This window comes from Monopterus albus, unplaced genomic scaffold (assembly GCF_001952655.1).
Source record: "Monopterus albus unplaced genomic scaffold, M_albus_1.0 scaffold4.1, whole genome shotgun sequence".
In the NCBI taxonomy this organism is placed as follows: Eukaryota; Metazoa; Chordata; class Actinopteri; order Synbranchiformes; family Synbranchidae; genus Monopterus; species Monopterus albus.
In genome coordinates this window covers 3576031-3596598 of record NW_018127884.1, presented here as the reverse complement: position 1 = coordinate 3596598, position 20568 = coordinate 3576031, and the positions used below count along the sequence as shown (strand labels likewise).

General features: G+C 37.9%; 1 protein-coding gene across 3 annotated transcripts in view; it reads right to left on the bottom strand.

Annotated features, from left to right (window-relative positions):
• The window catches only part of mettl15 (methyltransferase 15, mitochondrial 12S rRNA N4-cytidine), a 42878-nt gene that overhangs the window by 9555 nt on the left and 12755 nt on the right, over positions 1-20568 (bottom strand). For all 3 annotated transcript variants that reach the window (XM_020607032.1, XM_020607048.1, XM_020607040.1), the window contains exon 3: positions 7736-7872. In XM_020607032.1, the coding sequence (XP_020462688.1) occupies positions 7736-7872 (137 nt within the window). The remainder of the gene's footprint in view (positions 1-7735; positions 7873-20568) is intronic.

Below are 20568 nucleotides of genomic sequence, written 5' to 3'. Positions count from 1 at the left end.
AATCATTAAAAATAAATACATTTGTAATCTTTGTACAAAGAAGATGGTTCTCTCCATTCTATGAACTGTATTTACTGTATTATGGACAAGATTAAATGTTTGGAAGAGAGGACTAAAAAAATTTGGATAATACTGTAATGCTATTTGCACAGTTACTACATTGTAGCTGTTGTGCCACAGCAGGGCAACACATCTACTGTGTCAATTTGCAAGGTTCTCTTTAGCTTAGAATAATATGACAAGTATCCCTCATTGAAAGGTAACAGCTGTTATCAGATGAAACAACTCCAGAGCCATTAGCTTTCTTAATGTGGCTCCATGTCTTTGCCCATTTAATGTATAGAGGCCAAGCATACAGTGCAACAAAAAATTCCATAGTGCAAGAAAAAAAACTTCTTCAAACACACACACAAACAGTAGTATCAGCACGACAGGAACAAAGACAATTGTCCTCTCTAGGCTTCTTAGCATCAACTAAATTATTAACAAGCAAGACAGCTTGTTTTTGACCAATTAGAAGCCCTTATATGCAATTTAAAATAAAACTATAAAACTACCTGTGCTTAGAAAATTACATACACCAAAATATACATTTTTCACTAATACTTCCCTATTGAGTCAATGGCTCTAACAGCTTTAGTAAGCAACACTGCCTGGATTAGTCTTAACCCTTGCAGTAACATTACGCTAGCACTGGCTGGCTATGGTGAGCCGATGGTCTTCCTGCAAAAACAAAGTAAGTCTCTGCTCTTACATGTAGGCAATGCATTTTCAAATGCTTGATTAAAACTGATGTCTCACCCATCTTTAAAGCAGCTAACAACCTGTGAACATAGATTGAGTCACTGCTCTCAACACATGAACCTCCATCTGGAGGAGATGGCTTGGTGGTTTTAGTGTATGCCTTCATGAGTAAGCCAGAGCGAAATCACCACTCATTACACAAACCACCACTAACTCTCTGTCCCTCCTATTGCATAACAAAGGGCACATTTTTGAATAGCACTGGTGCACACAGAGAAGGGTACAATAACAAATTAAAGGAAAACCCAACATGAAATATTTTAGTAAATGTTGGCCACCATGTTCCTCCAGAACACCTTTGCATTGATTCTACAAGTCTCTGAACTCTACTGGAGGAAAGAACACCATTCTGAAATATATTCCCTCATTTGGTGTTTTGGAGATGGTGGTGCAGAGCGCTGTCTAAAGGTCAGTCCAAAATCTCCCATAGGTGTTCAACCAAGTTGAGATCTAGTCACTGCAAAGGTCATAGCATATGCTTCACACCATTTTCATACTAATCAAATCATTCAGTGACCCCTGGTGCCCTGGATGGGGACACTTTCATCCTGGAAAGAGACCACTCCCGTCAGGATAGATATGTCTTCACCCATTTATTCAGCATTTTGTTACTCACCTGTAGATATAAACTTTAGTCAGTTCAATACAAGATAATGAAGACAGATTATCAATATGAATATTGATAAAATAATATGAAAATCCTTCCGTTCTTGGATATTTTACTAAATCTGAAACTTTGCCTTTTATGTACTGTACGTAACAAAGGCTTCATCTTTGTCAAAATTAACTAAGGGTATTCAAAGTAAGAAGACAAATTGGCAAGTCCTTTATTTCAAAACCCACTGAAGACAAAATGGCAAGGGAGCATCTCACCCACACTCCCAGGGCCTTCCTTTGCTTTGCTGTTGTTATTAACGATCCTGCACAGTGATTAATTTGTTGAAAAAGCTACAGGAGTCTGTTATTCTCTCCAATCAACTGTGCAATTCTGTTCTCCTCAGTAGCACCCACATAAATACTTATATACACACACACACACACACACACCTTATATACATACTGATTATAGAATCATACTACATACAAGTTTGAATTGAACTGTGACACCAAGAATCAGATTCCCAAAAATCCTCCTCTCCTTACCATTTAGTATTTTTTAAATATTACCTAACATGACAGTGTTATATTGTAATAATTACTTAAATCTGAATAATTACAAATACTGCAAAGTAATAAGTATGTTACATGACATTTTCAGTGATAGAAAAAAAAAGAAATTAGATGCCTAGTATATATATCTTAATATGGTAAGAAGGATGAAAGTAAGGATGTAGATTTAAATCAATAGTCAGCACTGCCACTATTCATACTATACATTTTGAAATACACAGCATTGTTAGCTAGCTGTTAACTATTATTCACTTACAGGGAATGATCTGGGGACACAGGTCCAATGACTGGTGGACAGTGTCTCTTAGTGAAGCCATGGGTTTTCCAATGAAGGTTACACAAGTAATGGCTGCATAAAACAACTGCTGAATTCCCAGTTTTATTAGTCTCAGGAAGTAGAAAAAATGTGAGCTGGCCTACTAAGGGCACCTTCTCTGTGAAACTGCAAACAAGTCACATTCTTGTGGTGTCATGAGCACCAGCCAGCATACTAACTGCACAATATGGTTGAGAGCAGTGAGTTTTGCTAGAGTTAAGCTTCAGACTGAGCAGGACCTTTATGTTAAGTATTGTGACTGCATATCATGAAGCAGTGTTCTCAACCCTGCCCAGATAATGGCCATCAGTGAGAAAAGGTAAAAATAAGGAGACTGAAAAAACATTCAAAAAGAAAAAAAGTTTTCTGCCTCATAATTATTTTTCATAAATCATTTTATACACAAGCAACAATTCAAAGTCTGTTGTTTCTTTTCCTTGAAGTCACATAATCAAACTCTTGTAATAGCTAGCTACTTTATAAAACTGAAATCTCTGGCATGCTAATTAAAGGCTTGTAATCAACTGCATTTAAATTATATACAAAGTATGTCTACTTTTTAATTAGTGAATAATAAAATAATGAAGTCTATGTGTCCGCCCACACGTAGGTGAAGAACCTTCCACTAAACACTGCGATCTCTTCTACAACATGTTTTGTAAGCCAGTGAAGGATTAAAAATATGCAAAACAGTTACATAACATTTGTAAATTATTAACTGCTTTACTGTATGTGGCTTACACACAGAGTTGGAGATACAGTATACACACCTTATGTAAGGTCTTACGTATATTATTAAAGAGGATACGTTTCAGTGGTGTATGTGCTGAGGTTCAAGTGTGGCCCTATAATTACTCGAGTGATCAGAGTCATGTATAACTATAGCACTCCCTGGTACTGACATCATGGTCCACCACTGCCCAGACATTTCAACTGTTTTATCTTATGTAACTACTGTATTACCATTCAAAATGACAACTACTTGATAGATGGCCAGGAAATGTTGGCACTAATAACCATGATGAATCCTAATGACTTTGGTGATCCTCTGACTTTTCTTCTAGCACCCGTATCTTTGGGGATACCTTAAGATCTCATTTAGCACCATCACTTGATCTAAAATAAATAAATTCAGTGCTTTGATTTATCATCCAAAACCAAAACCTAGTTAACCATTGAGGAGTATTCAGATGGAAAGTAAAACAACAACAATGTGCAACGTCCATGTTAATATGTCTCAGGCAACCGAATGTATAGATTTTAGCTGTAAGCTAGCAAGAAAGAGACACGTCAAGGAGTGTATCTGTGTGTTTCTGTTCAGCTCAGCCTCCGACTGATCTAAGAACTCTCCAGAAACTTCACTTCTTTTTGTTATTTCCCTTCTTTTATCTCTTGTTTCTGGATGTTTATGAAACCCTCAGGATAAGTATGGTTTTATTTTTAGCTTAAGTTGAACCATTTACAAACTGGAAACGTTATTGCGTCGAGTCGCACTGCCCCCTGCAAATTTGTGTCTAATCGTGTCTTTCTATTCCACTTTGTATCTATTCATACTTGTAAAGCCCCCTCACATTCTGTCTGAACACAGTAAATCATGCTGAAATCATGTTCAAGATATTTTTATATTTTCTGCTATAATAAGCACATTTTCTGTGATTAAGGGGAAAAAAACAACATTACAACTGTTCTGTCATATTGTGGTAAATCTGTCTCTGCTGATTTCTTTTGGAAGTAAATAAAGAGAGCTCAAGATAGAGGGTTTCCCCCCCCAAGAAGTGTTCTTATGTGCTCTAGTTCTAATGTGACATTAGATTCTGTTTGCTGTTCCATAATTCAGATGGCTAAAATGCGTCCACTATTGCTAGGTATTCTGCCTTTTGCAGGATGACTAACAAATGTTAAACCATGGCTATTTGGTTTGTGCCAAGTCACAGGTGCACAACGCTTCCCACAGCTGTCCTTTTCAGGCTACAGGCTGCTTTGAACCTGCCAAAACAATACACAGATACTGTAAGGTTTAATTCCACTATAAGGACATTTTGACAGAAAGGCTGAGCACCAAGTGACTTAATGAAATATTTGTTGGAGCATCTAGCCACTGCTTCTTAAAAATGTCTAGATTATCTTAACTGTAATTTCCAAAGTTGGTAATGAACTATGAGGGTCAATTAAGATATAATTTATTTTTCATAAAACATAATACTTGGCTACACTTCCATACTTCCTCACAAACAATTCCCTGACTAAATATTTCCTTGTATTCACCCGTTCTTGTCCAAGTGGAATGAGTACACTCAGAGTACACTCAGCGAGGACATCAGGAACCTTGACAGCAGCCTCAGTCTGGGCACATGCTCATTCAACATGATGCTGCCTCTTCATAAATCAAGCCTGAAATATTCCCTAGTGTTGACCTGCTCAGTTCCTTTACCTGCGTCACTGAAGCCTAAGACAAGATGCTGATTGATTGCTTTCAGCAGGGGAGCGGCGATGAAAATATCTACAGTCCATGAAGAAGAAGAAGAAGAAGAAGAAGAAGAAGAAGAAGAAGAAGAAAAAAAAAAGAAAGAGGCCTCAAACCTGGAACAAACAAACACACAAGGTAGTCTTTATAACACGTTTTGTTCAAATTTTGAATTTGAACTACCTCAGCTGACCTAAAGCATTAATTATCAAAAAAAAAAAAAAAACCTGCTTATTTAAAAAAAAAAAAAAAAAACTACAAGTATCTAAACAGCTATTAACTTATTGATAGCTTTGCAATCATCTCCTAGAAAAGTTGTCAAAGCTTCCCTGCTATTTTGCTACTACAAATTAATCTTAACGTCTTTATTTCCTGATTCAAAAATTTGTTTCTCAACAGTTACAGGAAATATTGTGCCCCAGATTAATTATGTTTTCAATGACTGAATGATTCAGGTTAGAATTCAGCTAATTAGAATTGATGGTCTTGTATGTTGTAATATTAAGAACATTTTTACTGTAGTGTGCAATTTAGCCAGTCCTCATCACAAACCTAATCGGGATGGTGAGCTCACGAGAGCCAGCAAACTGCTGCACTGACCCCTGTGTACACAGTATTACTGTAGGTAGGTGGTCATAATGTTATGGCTGATCAGCGTATACTTGCCAGCATGATAACTTTCCAGGGTGGTAAAATCCTGCCTGTGAGTATTACTAAGCACTGTGCACTGTTTTGGAATCTGATAAGCCTTTAATTATTTTTATGTTACACCAACTAGACTTCCTGGATCAAATTTCAGGTCTTCTTCTGGTACAACATACCCCCATTAACACAGCTGTCTGCATTGTTTTACAGCAGACTTTGGCTTTGTCTCCTTCCTACATAACAAATTGTGTCAAAAAATGGCAATAAGTGTTGAAGTGATTGATACAGCTATACAAGCTGATGTAAGTAGACTCAGTAATAACTTCTAAAATGGCATATTTTGTCAATCATTATGAAGAGTATGAGATAACTGCTCCTTGCCAGTGTATCAACTGAATATTACATAGGTAGACAGTTTTATCACATGCTACTGATCAGTTTGGACAAAACAAAATGAAAGAACCCCTCTGCCAAAAACAGGCTAATGTAAACACAGTCAGGCTACATGAAATCATCATGTTAGATTTTCACTGAAGTGCCAAAATATTACATCCTCACTATGGGAACCAATGTCTGAACTGTAGATTTGCTTGTAGATTTTGCTTTGTATGTAACTTAAAGGTAGCACTAGTATGAAACTCTATATCAGTCTGTTCTGCTCCACTCAGCACTCCCTCTCCCTGCCCCAATACAATCTGGTACACTTCACCACTCAATCCCGCTAAAAACCTTTTATAAGAAGAAGAACAGCATCTCTTCGCATTAAGACAAGTTTTGGAACAGTATTTCTACGACAAAAATATTTGGAAAAAAGTTGCATACTGTAGCTTTAAGGTAGAATTAGAAATGGCTTCAAATACATTAGGTCAGTTTAACACTGCTGGTTTTAGATTCAGAATAGTGTCAGCCACTACATACACGCACAACACAGGAAGACACAATAAACAGGCTATTAACACAAACATTTTTCAATAAATGAAGAAAGAAATATGACCAGGTAAATTAAACTATGCTTCATGTACCAAAGTTTGCATGCAAACAGGTAATATTGCATCAAGCTGTGTGTGCGCACATGCACACGTTTGCCTTTGATTTGGCTTTTCAATAATGCTTGGTGCCTTTTCAGATTTATAACATTCATTGTGGGCACAGCTACTGTGGAGCATCAATTGCAGGGAAGTCATAGCAACAACAAGAATGGTGAAAAGCAAAAAATAGCAAAGTCCAACATGCAGGAAAGAAATCCCATTACAAACATTGGTGAAAATCACTCAAGGAACAGAGGGTTACTTTGATAAGCTAATGCTTTTAAATATCCATTATGAGGTGAAATGATTCTTTTTGTAAAACTGGGTTCAGATTCACAGCGACACTCAACAGTTTGCACTGAGGTTATACTTTACCCAAGACATGGGAGTACAGCAGAAATTCCTCTAAACCTTTTGTGTGGATGCACTGCGTAGGCTGCCAGGGTCTTTTACTCAGGCTTCCAATAACACTGGTTAATTGCTAGATTTCTCTAGCTTCTCTTAACTTGCATCACAAGTAGGCATGGAAGAGTTTACAGCAGCGGTATATTGCTACTGACAGAATACAGTGTTCTCTTTCTCACTCTGTCTTAATTGTCATTCCCTGCTCACAGGCACGTTTCTGCGGCAGATTCCCTTGAGAGAGGTTTCCCCAGAATCTACGTAAAAGGATTCCTTCCCACGCTATGGTCTTAGGAACATCTCATTTTCATCCACCCGCGCCTCGCTCATGCACACACACACTCCCTCTCACCCTGGCATTGTGTCTTTGTGTCTCCCTGTTCTCTCACCCTCATATTTTCATTTTCTTTTTTCTCTCTCTCCACTTTTTAACTTCTCCGGGCTTCTCTCTATTTCCCGCCCCCTCCCTCATATCTTATAGATCCTCCGTGGGAGGCAGCATCTCCCTCACACTGCAGGCGTGGGCCCTTACTCTGACAAATGACATGCCGAGCCCACCAGCTTTGCGTGGGGGGAGAAAAGCTTTAAGTTAAGAAGGAGGAATGGATTTGATTGGATGGTGAAACTCAGGTGCTGTATCTTGCTGAGCAGCATTTGATCGGGCTCAGGCAAGAAGTGAGAAAAACAGGGAGAACTGCGATACTTTATCACACCTTCAGCATGATTTAAAAAATAATGACCCCAAACCAAACACTGCTCAAAATGGTCAAACTGTCAACTATAGCAATAAAAAATTATGATAAAACATTATCCATGATATACTACAAACATTTGTCTAGACAGCTTGTCGCTTTAAGCTTTAACTCATGCTTTGGTCTAGCTGATCTTTTTCAATAAATCACTTACGGGTGTTCCTTGGCTAACTGCCGGGCCAAAGAAATTGCTGTAGGATCTCGGTCTAAGGCCAGGATTGTAGCTTCAGGAACCATATTCAGTATCGCTTTGGTATGACCACCACCTCCAAATGTCATGTCCAGGACCACCTACGTGTGAGAAAGCAAGAAAACAACACATTCTTCTCACAACAGGACTCCATATACATGATTCATCATCATCTTATCATCACACTGTTAGTTCTTCATTTAAGTGTTTAAGTGATGCTGGCCATTGTCCTTTTAAATCAATTTTATGGAATCTGTCTTATATTGAGGTTCTTTATGTCAATATTAAAGCTGCAGTTAATTCAAGATTGTGGACTGGCCTGAAAGTTTCAAGTAGATTTCCTGAATATACATATAAAACTGATAGAGAAAGTTGTCTTTGTGTAATGTGCCTAACAGTACATTTACACAGTACCTTGTCTATTGACTCCAAGGTACTACTACAAAACATGACTGGACTGATAAAATACGCAATGTAGAAACTTACTCGATATATTAGTACAATATTCTCCCTAATAGCTACCCAGTCTGTATGAGAGGCAAACAGGTTAAAAGTTCTTTTACATCAGTAAAACAAGAATTAAAGCTACAATATGTAACTTAAAGTAACACTAGCATGACACTCCAAATCAGTCCACTCTGCTCCACCCATTGCTCCCTCTCCACTGTGCTCTACTACAATCGACTATGCTCCGCCCTGTTCTTCACATATTTGTTATGAAATTACAATAAATGAGAATGCAACAACACTTAATGACCAAGCAGAAATAACTTAAAATCTCTGATTGGTTAGAGAGGTCGATCCCGCTCAAAACCTTTTGAAGTCTATATCTCAGCACTGCTGCAAGTGCTGCTCAATGAGCCTGGGTCACAGGAGGCTTAGACAGCACCTCGCCACCTTAAGTCAAATTTTGGAGCACATTTCTACAACAAAAATAACTGAAAAAAGTTACATAGTCACTGGAGAGATGAGAATGTTTCACTTTTGTTAGACCTTTACAGAGAAGGTTTTTGATCAAGCCTTACTGGAAGGAACATATCGTAACCCAGTAGTTTTTGAGGAAATTGCACAATTTGACAGTTACACAAATGACAATGTTCTTCTTGTAAGCACACAACTCGCATTTAAGTTAAAACTGTGCTTGTGTGGCAGTTCAGAACCTCAGTGTTCACACATGGAACTGGATGCACAAACATGAATGTGAATCATGAACACAAAAAGACTGGATCTGACAAAAAGATCAGAATTGAGCGCTAAGGCCCATAATATGAATGTAACCTTAGTTCTTAAATTTGGCAGGTTCAACCTTCATCAGAACTAAACATATTATTATTTCAAAGTCAATATCTAGAATCATTTTAAGCTGTTCTAATCTCTATTTTTATATGACCAGTAATTCAAATGACTAGGTGTAATGTGAAACGTGTTGCTTGTTGTCACAAACCCACAGAGAATGATCACAGACAGTCTGCAGTCCCCCTCAGCTCTATGGAGCCTTTCAGCTCCTTCAGCCCATTGTTTCAGTTTCACAGCTTTACTGAACTTTGGTTCACTCCCACCGCTCTCATCAGTTTAATCTCCAGCAGCATAAGGCAACTGTTTCGTGGTAACGCTGTGTTCATGTTGTATCAGAGTTGCCGTAATTACAAATGTCCAACTTGCGAATAAAGTTCACATCAATTTTTAAATCATAATTACAACTAGGAAACTGAACCAAAATGCGATGCGTATGGTGTTAGTTAACTCCTAGTATTTTAATTCTCACACGACCAACTCAGTAATCATACCACCATCTTGATGGAAGTCTTTCACACTGACCACCTGTCTAATAGGCAATATACACTGTATGTATTCCAAATGACATGAATGCAGCACTAGTGATGCCAACCCCATCAATACGAGAATCCATGAACATATTTCACACTCCTTCCACACTGCGACTAACCTATGTGGTACAGGCCTCAGCTTCCACCTTCTTCTGATATTGCAACATCCTGCTCTAATTAATTACAGAAGAGTGAGCTGAATCAGACTGATCCTGATGGGAGTCATCTCATAAACACTTTACTTGTGCTTAGATGTGAATTTACAACTTTTAGTAGCGAGTTCATGCTCATGTTGAATGTCAGGTCAGTCAGTATTAGTGGAGGTGCTCTTTATTTCAAGTTCAGTGCATAACCACTACTATAATTTTTGCTGCAGGAAGCCATGTAAACCTACTGTACACTACCAGGCAACTCTTTTGCTGTTGCTGGGACACTCGCTTTCAAGCTTTGTCTCCTGGTCACATGCTAAGTCAAAAATGTCAAAAAGAACAGAAAATGCCTTGATGAAAATAATACTGTTAGCTAGCTATATATTAGCCAACCTATAACAAATAGAAAATATTCAATAGTTCATGCAACATAAAAATCCACTAGTAGTTACAATGATTTTTGACAAGCACTGTGAATCTTATAATTTATCACCAAAGAGATTATTATAGTTTGTAGTCAGAATTGTAATTTTTAAAGGCACCGTATTTCTGATGTATTTCTTACCAATAGATCTTTAGTTTATGTAGAGAAGTAACTTCTTGTTTGCCACAAAACTGATACATGAGAACTCTGACTTATAAGTAACAAGGTTGAGAATCATGTTTTATGTTCAAATAAAGCATGCTCAAAATGTGTAAGAATCTACTTCAGGATATTCCTATCTGTGCAAATGTTATAGTGTGTTACAAGTATTTAAATGGGAAACATTATTTATTAATCATATATGAGAGGGAGGGAGTGGGAAAATGTTTTATCAAGGAAATATCCTTCCACCATTCTGCAGCATCTTTGATGGTAGTCACAGCTGTTAACTCAGCTGCATCCATGGAAAAACACTTGTAAAGCAGAAAACGTCTCCTGTCCAGGAATATTTCTCTATATATTTCCTGACTGCCACCGCTTCTAAAAAAATAAAAATAAAAAGTATATATATCACAATCCCACACTGACTAAAAGTCTGATTGTTTAAATAATTGGCTGGATTATGCTTTACTTTTTTAATTTCTGCACTGTTATTTATTATAATGTCAGCAAATGGTAAAATGACTCAAAAGGAAATGCCAGCTATTCCCCACAAAAACATTAAACATGTCGATCGATAGTGACGTTGAAGGTGGGGTGTGTGCGTGCATGTGTGAGGGAAGAAGTGATCAATGGCGGTTCCCTCTCCTTTCCAGTGCACAGCAACAGATGGGGAGGGGGTGTGGGCTAGTGGGATGACTCACACGCATAATGAACTTGCCTGTTGTGCTATTCAATACAAAAAACAGAAATACAAACAGCAAAGTAGGCTGGCTTTTATTGAAACAGTCGACACAAGCAACCAGGAGGCAAACTGGTCCTTTGCTGGAGTGTGTAGCACTTGTCACAGCAATCTTTTGTCACATCATGAGAAAGATGTGGCCAAAAGAACAATGGTTAAAACCTCTTTATTTCAGGAGTGAAAGAAAGAACAGACTACCAGCTGATGCTCAATATTCTTAGAGGCAGTTGGTTGAAAACATAAATACTGTATGTTTATTCACACTTCCATTACTGCCCCACTGAGCACAAGGTACCATGTTTATGAGGTTTAAGGCAAGTTTCACCTCCTTCACTTGTGCTCTCTCTCTCTCTCTCTCTCTCACACACACACACACACAGCTAAAAGTTAAGGGCGTGCAACCCAAAATTGAAAACTGGATGTTTACAAAGTTATTTATAAGGTAAACTGAAAATGGAGTTCCTTTGCCCTGAGGGAGAATAAGCTTCTTCAAAAGCCTTGAATACTGTTGACAAAATCTCCCCTCTTTTTCAAAAAGTCTACCACTTCTGCCACCAGATGGACAAAACCACTAAAAGATTTTGGGATAATGGGTTTGGCATTTGTGCCGATGAATGACACCAAACTTGGGAGCGAGCCATTCACGTTGATATTTCTTACAGAGAGGTGTCAGCTCTTACCTAGACCAGGCCTTCTCTAAAAAAGCAGCATACTGGAATTAAGCGTTGACCCAGTGTGTGTCATCTTGGTCTACAAATGAGATGATACTTAAAATAAAAATAATCGCTGTAGTCAAAATTTGCACTCTGTTTAGGGTGTGTAATATCTGCCTTTCCCAGCAGAGGGAATAGGAGAGTTAGGAGTGGTTTATGTGGTGCAGTCCAGCAATGAAGCGTCAAGGTACAATAACGCATGACACTTCAGCAATCACCTCACATATTCTTCTCAAACAAAGGGCATAAACACATTATAGTCTCATTTCTTATATTGAAAACAGGAAATGGCATCCATTTAGAGGAGGTTCTAGAAATATCTAATATGTAGGAAAAGTTTTTTATTTATTTTTTATTAATGAGAGTGTGCAAGTAGAATACAAGTCCTACAACAGTAAATAATATCCAGGCCATATGGAAAAAGTAGCCTCATCTCAAGTCTTCTTATGGTTGCATTCATTAGGAAAAGGGGAGCAGGAACCTGAGAGAGGCCTGAGTACTCGCCTAAATCCTACTTGTGACTCCCCAGCCCAGGTCAGTTACAGTGGGGGATCTAAAATGTCACAGAGGGGAGTTTTTACAGATCTTGTTACACTAACTCACAGACCATTAGGGAGACAGATACACAGGTACAGGATCGCTTTTCTTGTCGCGTCCGTTGCCATGGCAAGAGTGGAGGTAACCGGTTTGCATTTCTTTCTCTGTCACACAAAGTTCATGGTAACATACAAGTGAGCAAGAATTTGGAACGTTTTCAGCATGAAAACATGGTATAAAGAGATAAAGTTGGAGGCTGTGATAATGGGAATGATTATGGTTTTATTGACTACAGAGTAGAGTAATGTCTGCATATCAGGCCATTGCCTTTAAGGAACTGACTCTAGAGATAAATCTCATACTTAAAACTGTTATTATGCTCACATTACTTCAAGATTTCCTTACAATAAAACTACTTTTTAACAAGCCAAAACTGTTATGCATGAACCCTCTAACTACAGCTATTTCATGTTTCTTTACGGCTTGCCTCCATATCTAGATTTTAGCTTTACTTTAAAAGGGTGCAATTACATTTTTCCAAATATGACGAGAGGATGGTCTTGCAGGTAGAAGCTGAAGGTGTGCAAATCAGATAGGCAGTGAGAGCAGACACACTCAAGGGATATGAACGCTTCCTGCAGTTATTCAAGATTATGTTAATCATGTCCAAGATGCATGCTGCCTTTTGCCTCAACTACCTAATATTAAAGTGTACTAAACACACTCCCTGTGTGTCTGAGAGTAAGTAAGAGATAGTGAGGGAGTAAGTGCTACAGGAGCACAACAATGTTGACGAAACTTTTTGCCAGAGGGCTCCTTCCAGATGTCTTCCAAAAGTTAATCTCCCTTTTGTCAAAGGAATTCGCAGCATTACAGCAAATACTTTCATTCCTCATTCATTCAGTGCCGTTTACACTCATCTGGTACAAGTTTAAAAAAGGCACATGAAGTGATATTTGAGCTATAGGTAGAACAAGGCACGTCTACACGTGTAACTACAGCGTTTGTTCATTTGCCTCAAAAAAAAAAAAAAAAAAAAACCCACCCATCTAAAGTATGTCTGCTGTAGGTCATTTCCAAATGAATAAGTGAGAATCTACTAATCCTCTCAAAGGCACTTAGAGGCCATATAAAAAAACTGCCCTTTTCAGAGTCTGTCAATGCACATGCAAGACACTTCAAAATAGTACTTTTTAATAGAAATTATGGGAATTTTGTAAAGGAAAAGTGATTAAAAAGATCATCAATCATGATGTTATTTCAGTGGTCTATGCTTTATCCTAGCAGATGAATGTGCACCATTCTGGGACTTGGTTTTATTATTACTGTATTAATTCTGGGTTTTAAAACTGTATAATAAAACTACATGCAGTAATGAACTGGGCATTTTACTTTCAGCCAGTTCTCCTGCTGGTTCAACACCCTGGCTCACGGACTGTTGGACCAGTGGGAGAATGCCATCAACACAAATGAACAGATTATTGCCAATTAATATGGTGGCAATATTCAAATTTCTTAAATAATTTGGTGAACAATAACTAATTCTAGGTGACATACAATATACAACATTTGTCACGCTTGTTGCTTCTGGGACTCTACAGACATCGACTATCCTTCTGCTACTTTTAAAGGGGTTGACAGGAGAAGATTGATTAAAGGTTACTGAATTAAAAACTGACCGAAGTCCACCTACAAATAGTCTCTTTTTCTGATTGCACAATGCATTCCTCTGGTCACGCAAACTGCAAAAGGTGTTACCTGCACCCACTGGCCTGAGCCCAGATACACAACACTTGAGCTTATTGTCTCTTAATGAGATTAGAGGGAAAAACAATCATTGATGTGTTTACACATGTTGTTTTTCACTGTCGGTCAATGCGCTGCTGTCTGAGCCGTTCAAATTTTTTTTTTTTTTTTTTTTTTTTTTTTTTAAATGAGGAGTCTAGATAACACCGTTTGTTTTGCTGAAAAACCTCCCACGCCAACATGTCCGCACAGGTATAACAAGGCTGACAAAGGTTAACACTGCTGGGGTTCAAACGAAATTTAACGAAGGCATGATGCTACATACAGAGCTACTATATAAATCCTGCTAACACGTTCGCACAAGTTCACACTTAACTAGAGTTGCAACTAATGATTCATTCAACGATTCATGCTCCCAAGGAGACACAAGACCCAAAGGGATGTGTTCAAATTACTTACTTTGTCCTACCTGCTTAGGATGAAATGCAGAGTTAAAAGCAGTGAAAAATCACAATGATTATTTTTCCAACAGCTTTCACTCTTTAATTTTTGATTAGTCTGCACCAGTGTTGATCTAATCAATCACAAAACACTGCTGATATGATTTTGTAAAGGGAGCAACAGCAGCTGCAGCTGCAAGCCAAGCATCTTCCCCTGAGTAAAATGCTACTGGGAAAAAAGGAAGCTCAAGAGACATAGCCTAAAAGTGACTAGTAGTAAACGTGTATCATGTACCGCACAGCTATACCCACAGAAATATGCAAAAATGTGTGTGCAGCTTTCAGAGTCAGCTATGGACACTGAAAGAAAGGATCACCATCATGAATACCCAACAGTAAAGTTCTGATGCAGTAGCTAAATGTTAGTCTTCATTAGCTTTCTCTGTTGGGAAAATTGTTGACAAAGTCACAGATACTGACTAAGCATTCTTAAGTGTGTTGTCATTTTTCTAGAGACATCCCTTTTTAGGACTAGCTGCAACAGGGCATTGGCTATTCTCAGTGTAGCGCAAGGCAGATGACATACTGTAAAAGTATCTAAACAATTTCAGGAAGCTGGCTAGTCTGTCACGGTGTGTCCCCACACCATATATAGCAAATTTTAGACACAATCTGAGCTGTTATGAAACACACAGGCATTGTTAAAGTGTCTTTATGTTCCTTCGCTTTTTAAAATCAAATTTAAGACTTTTAAAGACAGACAAACTAAAAATATCTCCACAGCAGAACAAATGCACATTAACACAGACACAGCATGTGTAACCATTGTTCATTCAAATACGTAAAATGATGAAATATCAAACACAGATATAAACATGTATGCACATGTGTGCATAATACATTGAATTTATGATTTAAAGAAAAATCTTATTTAGATGACAGCTACTGGTGTGACTGTACAGACTATGGGTGTGACCCTAGAATCATTTATAATGGGGAGAACCGCATATATGGTTTTGAAAACTGGAGGTTAACAGACAAGTGTAATCCATCCATCATCTATACCACTTATTCCTGAATAGGGTCTCGGGGGGGGCTGGAGCCTATCCCAGCTGACATTGGGCGAGAGGCAGGGTACACCCTGGACAGGTTGCAAAAAAATGTATATAGTGTAATGCAGCAGTTCTACAGAAAATCCTACCTCATGACTGTTTGTTTTATGATCACTTATGCGGCTGTGGTTTGTTTCTTGGCAAGCCACGGGGGACCGGGAGATTGTTAGACAGTATTACCTTGCTTATACAATGGCCACTGATAAAAGTTGTGTTAGAGTAGAGGGAAGTGACATAGGGGCCCAGATGAAGAACAACTCTGATCTGTTCATCTACAAGAGGACACACTATCATACAGGACAGAAAGAGGAAAACCTTTAAATGTCCATGTCTAATGTCCAAATGTGATCAAAATCCAAGAAATAATGAAAGAACACAGAGATTTTGCCTAAATTTATCACTGCGACCTGCACACAAAATTTGAATTAGCTGATTTGAAAGAATGTGTTTATATTTTTCCAATGGGCCATGAAGAAGGGCTCTGGCTAATGTGCCTTATTCGCATGGAAGCAACTGGATGATAGCGAGACAATAGTCAACTTAAAAGTTGACTAATCAAAAGTAATATTATGATCAGCTGTGGTAAATGTTCAAGACTGTCAAAAGATCCTCCTGCTTTCAGTGCAGATGGACCATTGTCAAAATTTTGTACACAAGTGAGCAATGATCGCTGTCCAAGGTGCTGATCCTGGGACCGTCAGGGATGTGGGAGTTGTCAGACAACACAACACTGTCCCTTATAATTTGGCAACCTTTTTCTTTTGCCTGTTCATTTTTAATTGCTGAAACAGGCATGAGTACCACATGATCACATTCACTACACTGGGGTGGCAGCAAAAGTCTCTGAGCCATGTATCAACAAAACCTTACATATGAACGTCGAACTTCAGCTGGAAACCACTGGAAGAAATGTACAGACAGGTGACAAATTAAAGGAAAAACCATCATAAAGTGTCTTATTGGGTGTTGGGCCCCCACTTGCTGCCAGAACAGCTTTAATGTACCTTGACATTGATGCTACAAGTCTCTAAACTCTGCTGGAGGGATGAACAGCATTCTTCTAAAACTCATTCCTTCATTTGGTGTTATGATGATGGTAGTGGAGAGCACTGTCTAACACACTGGTCTAAAATCTCCTACAGGTGTTTAATTGGGTTGAGATCTGGTCACTGTGAAGGTCATAGCATATGATTCACATCATTTTCATACTCATCAAACCTATTCAGTGACCCCTTGTGCACTATGGATGGGGGCACTGTCATCCTGGAAGAGACCACGCATTTATTCAGTTATTTTTTCCTTTAATTTGTCAACCATCTGTTTTCTCCTGTTGTGGGCAAACTGAACATTAAATGTCATTAATGAACAAGAGAACAACACAAATAAAACTAATTTGAAAAACCTTCTAATACTACTGCTAATATCTTTGAGTAGGGCACACAGTGGCCACTTTATTAGGTATACCTGAAGAATATATTGCAATTTCATACATAATGAGAGGTGTTTCTATTTTTTATATACATGAGGTGGACAGAATACAGAAACACCTCTGAATATACTCCAGTACAACACCATTACTAACTATAACGTCAGTTAGCTAGAGGGAAGGTGTTTCAAGTTGTCCACTCCACTGTGGAGTTCAGCTTCTTACCTCACAAATGAACTTTAGAGTACAGACAACAGCTGCAGAGAGGTGCACAACGGCAGATAAGGCTAAGTTTAGACTTTCATCAATTAATATTAATTACTAACAGACTGATTAGTTGTCAATGAGGAGAGCAGTGCTGCAACTCTAGCACGCTGTGGTGGACAAACCCAGTAAAGATCACTAAAGAAAGGACCTGATTTTGATCGGTTTTCTTTTAACCAAAAATAATTCATTACAAAATGTCCAGTACCAATAATTATTATTGGTTCGGGCCATCTCTAGTGTCTAATGGAGTGACCACTGAGTGTGAGAAGCAATATTGGTATACCTGATCGTGTTGCCAACTGAAATATTAGTACATAGTAGCACAACCACTCAAGAGTGTAGAACTCTGTATCGTGAATCACCTTATCACTAGTTAGGTGCTGAAGTAGGATGCCAAGCTAGAAGCCCTAATGTCTCCTAAACTAATGGATGTCTGGGTGGTTATTTATCTTACTGGATTGATTGCATTTTAAACTATTTCCTTTAATCACTTGCTAGCCATAGATTATGTGGCATCAGTGTCAGTATCACCCTAGAGCATGAAGGCGGACATGAAGATATACAGTGCCACATTATCCAGGCCCCTCGAGTTCCACCTAGATGTTACCAGTGACATTAAAAACACCAGTAGCTCCCTAGCACCTTCCTTTACATAATGTGTTGCTCAATTTTGGAGTGATCCTGCATCAAAATTGTCTTAATTAACATTAGCGACAGTGACAAATATAAATGGGGTGAAAAGGGCCTCGCTTTTCAACCATAAGATACTGGATGACTTCTTTTTTTGTTGTCATCTTTTTAAAGCTTCATGTACAACGGCACATATTTCATGAAGCTTCTTTCCATGTAATCTCTCCTCACTTTTCTCACCTCAATTCAAACACCATAACATCCCCAACCATCTCACACATTTCTTTCCTTTCCCCTCCCCTCCTTTGTGTGCTCCTTTAATTCTCACCATCACTTTCACATAATTCATGTCAGCTCTGCCTTTATTCTATGGTTATTTTTGTTATATTTATAATAAAAATCTGACTGCAAACAGGAAAACCCCAGTCCCTGTCCTCCTCTACATGAAGCTCATAAAGCCCATGTCAAGCATCCACCCACTTCAAGGAGTCCTGAGACTGGCTCTTACACCATGGTGGTACTGAGGAGATCCCTGGAGGCACTTGTTTCTCCTCTGAAACTATGAGCCAGTAACTCAATATTTACTGTACGTGGGCAATCCAAGGCAACGATTAGTCTTTATACCATTTTTTGCATTTTGAAAAAGCAATCTGAAAGTAATTAAATTTCAAAAAATTATTCAATGATTAATCTAGCTTCCATGACAACTATTTTGATAAAGTATTAACATTTTCTGGACAAAATTAAAACAGCTCATTGTACTGAACATAAAATGCATTAAGGAATATGTTCAGGTGGACTTCAGTTGAATCAGAAAGCACTCCGTGACCAAAACATTATGGATTATCACCCACGCTGCAAGGTAATCATCAAGCAACAATCATATGTCAAAATGATGTGAACCACATTTTATTTGCATATTCTAAACCTTTGCAAATAAAGTGATTTACAGTAGATATTAAAGCACTGTGGAGATATGATTTGGTAGAAATGAGTGACAGCTGGGTATGAACTGATTGGACACTGAAAGAAATGAAAAGGGAGGGACCTTTACTGTGTGCATGAGTCATCACTCTCCACCCCCACCCCCCAGCCAAACTGTCTGTTTTTGTCACGCAGGTTGAAGATTTACTGAGCTACATTTTCTCAGCTGGAAACATTCATTTTTGCATAAAACTGAATGCAGACCTTAAAAGGAGATTTATAGTGAGTAACACTTTGAGTCTAAATTTGCAGGGAAATTGCAAACATCCTGTGATAGAAGATTACTTTGCATGTAGCACAAAATGTCCTAAACATAAATGTGTTTAATTATAACAGGGTCTATGCAAAATTTTTAATATAACAGATGTTACACATTATATACCTGATGCTGTAAAGTCTGCAAAAACACTGTTACACTATAATACATTTTTGACATAACACTAGACCAGGCTGTCTGGCCTAAATAGCAGAATTTAATAACTAAATATTTATTCTAAAAAAAAATCTAATTCACAAAACAGATTAATCTGTACACTCAGCAGAGAGGTTCCAGGATATGCATCCTTACATCAGCAAAAACTACAGCCTCATTTCTGTGCTCTGAAACTGTGGGAGACAGTCGATTATGATAATCAAATTAATGTTTTGCACTGACTAGCAGGTTATCTTGGGGTGGAAAACACAAACAAGAGGGTTGAGGTGTGTGAAATCCTCTTCATTACTATGATTACTCTAGTCAAATAACAATTGTTATAACTTGACCATATATAAACATCCAAGAGAATTATATCTCTGTTGTCTCAGAAATACTCAGATATTATTTATTCTAATAGTTAAAAGCAAAAGTGAAGCTTTGGCAAATTTATTGCAGCAATTTAATGTCCCTCTCCATTCAAAATTGTGTTTTGTTTAGTCTTGCTTAACTTGAAGCCTTGACTGTGCAGATTATGATGTGTTCAGCACTTAAATGGTTTAAATAAACAATATTTGTATTTTTTTAGACTATATGTTAAAACATCTTTCCAAAGATCGTAATGCTTCAACAAATATATTTCGCTTTGATGCTGGACTGACAATGGTACAATTAAATGACAATAGGAAGAGGTGCAGGGAAGCACTCTCACTGTGGTGGGTCCATGACGTGGATCAAAACATTGTTAAATTTAAAATCAAACAACTGTGGAGACTTGAATTTGTATCTTACTGTAGATGAAGATTTGCAAATGTTCCATTTCCCAGAGTCGACACACATGATAAACTATTCAGAAAAGAGACTATTACATTTGCTTGATGGCCACATTCCAGCTTGTACCTTGACTTCTTACTATGTTTGTATGAAACAGTCAGTGTATGGTACAAGCATCAACAGACAAGCAAGCTGCTATTGTGAGCTGTACAGGAAATTACATACCACAGTATAATATAGTTCAATAATCTGTAGTCAATCATTCAGAGCAGCATGGGATAAAAAAATATTTAATTTTTGCTCAATCATAGAAAAGCTAAAAAATAAAATCATATTATATTACAAATGTGTTTAGAAGCATTCCAAAAATAAGTTATATGTCCATTTTCTTGAAGATAAAGGTATGGTGAAATATAGCCTACAGTAACACCCTGGTTACAATTACAGACAGATCAT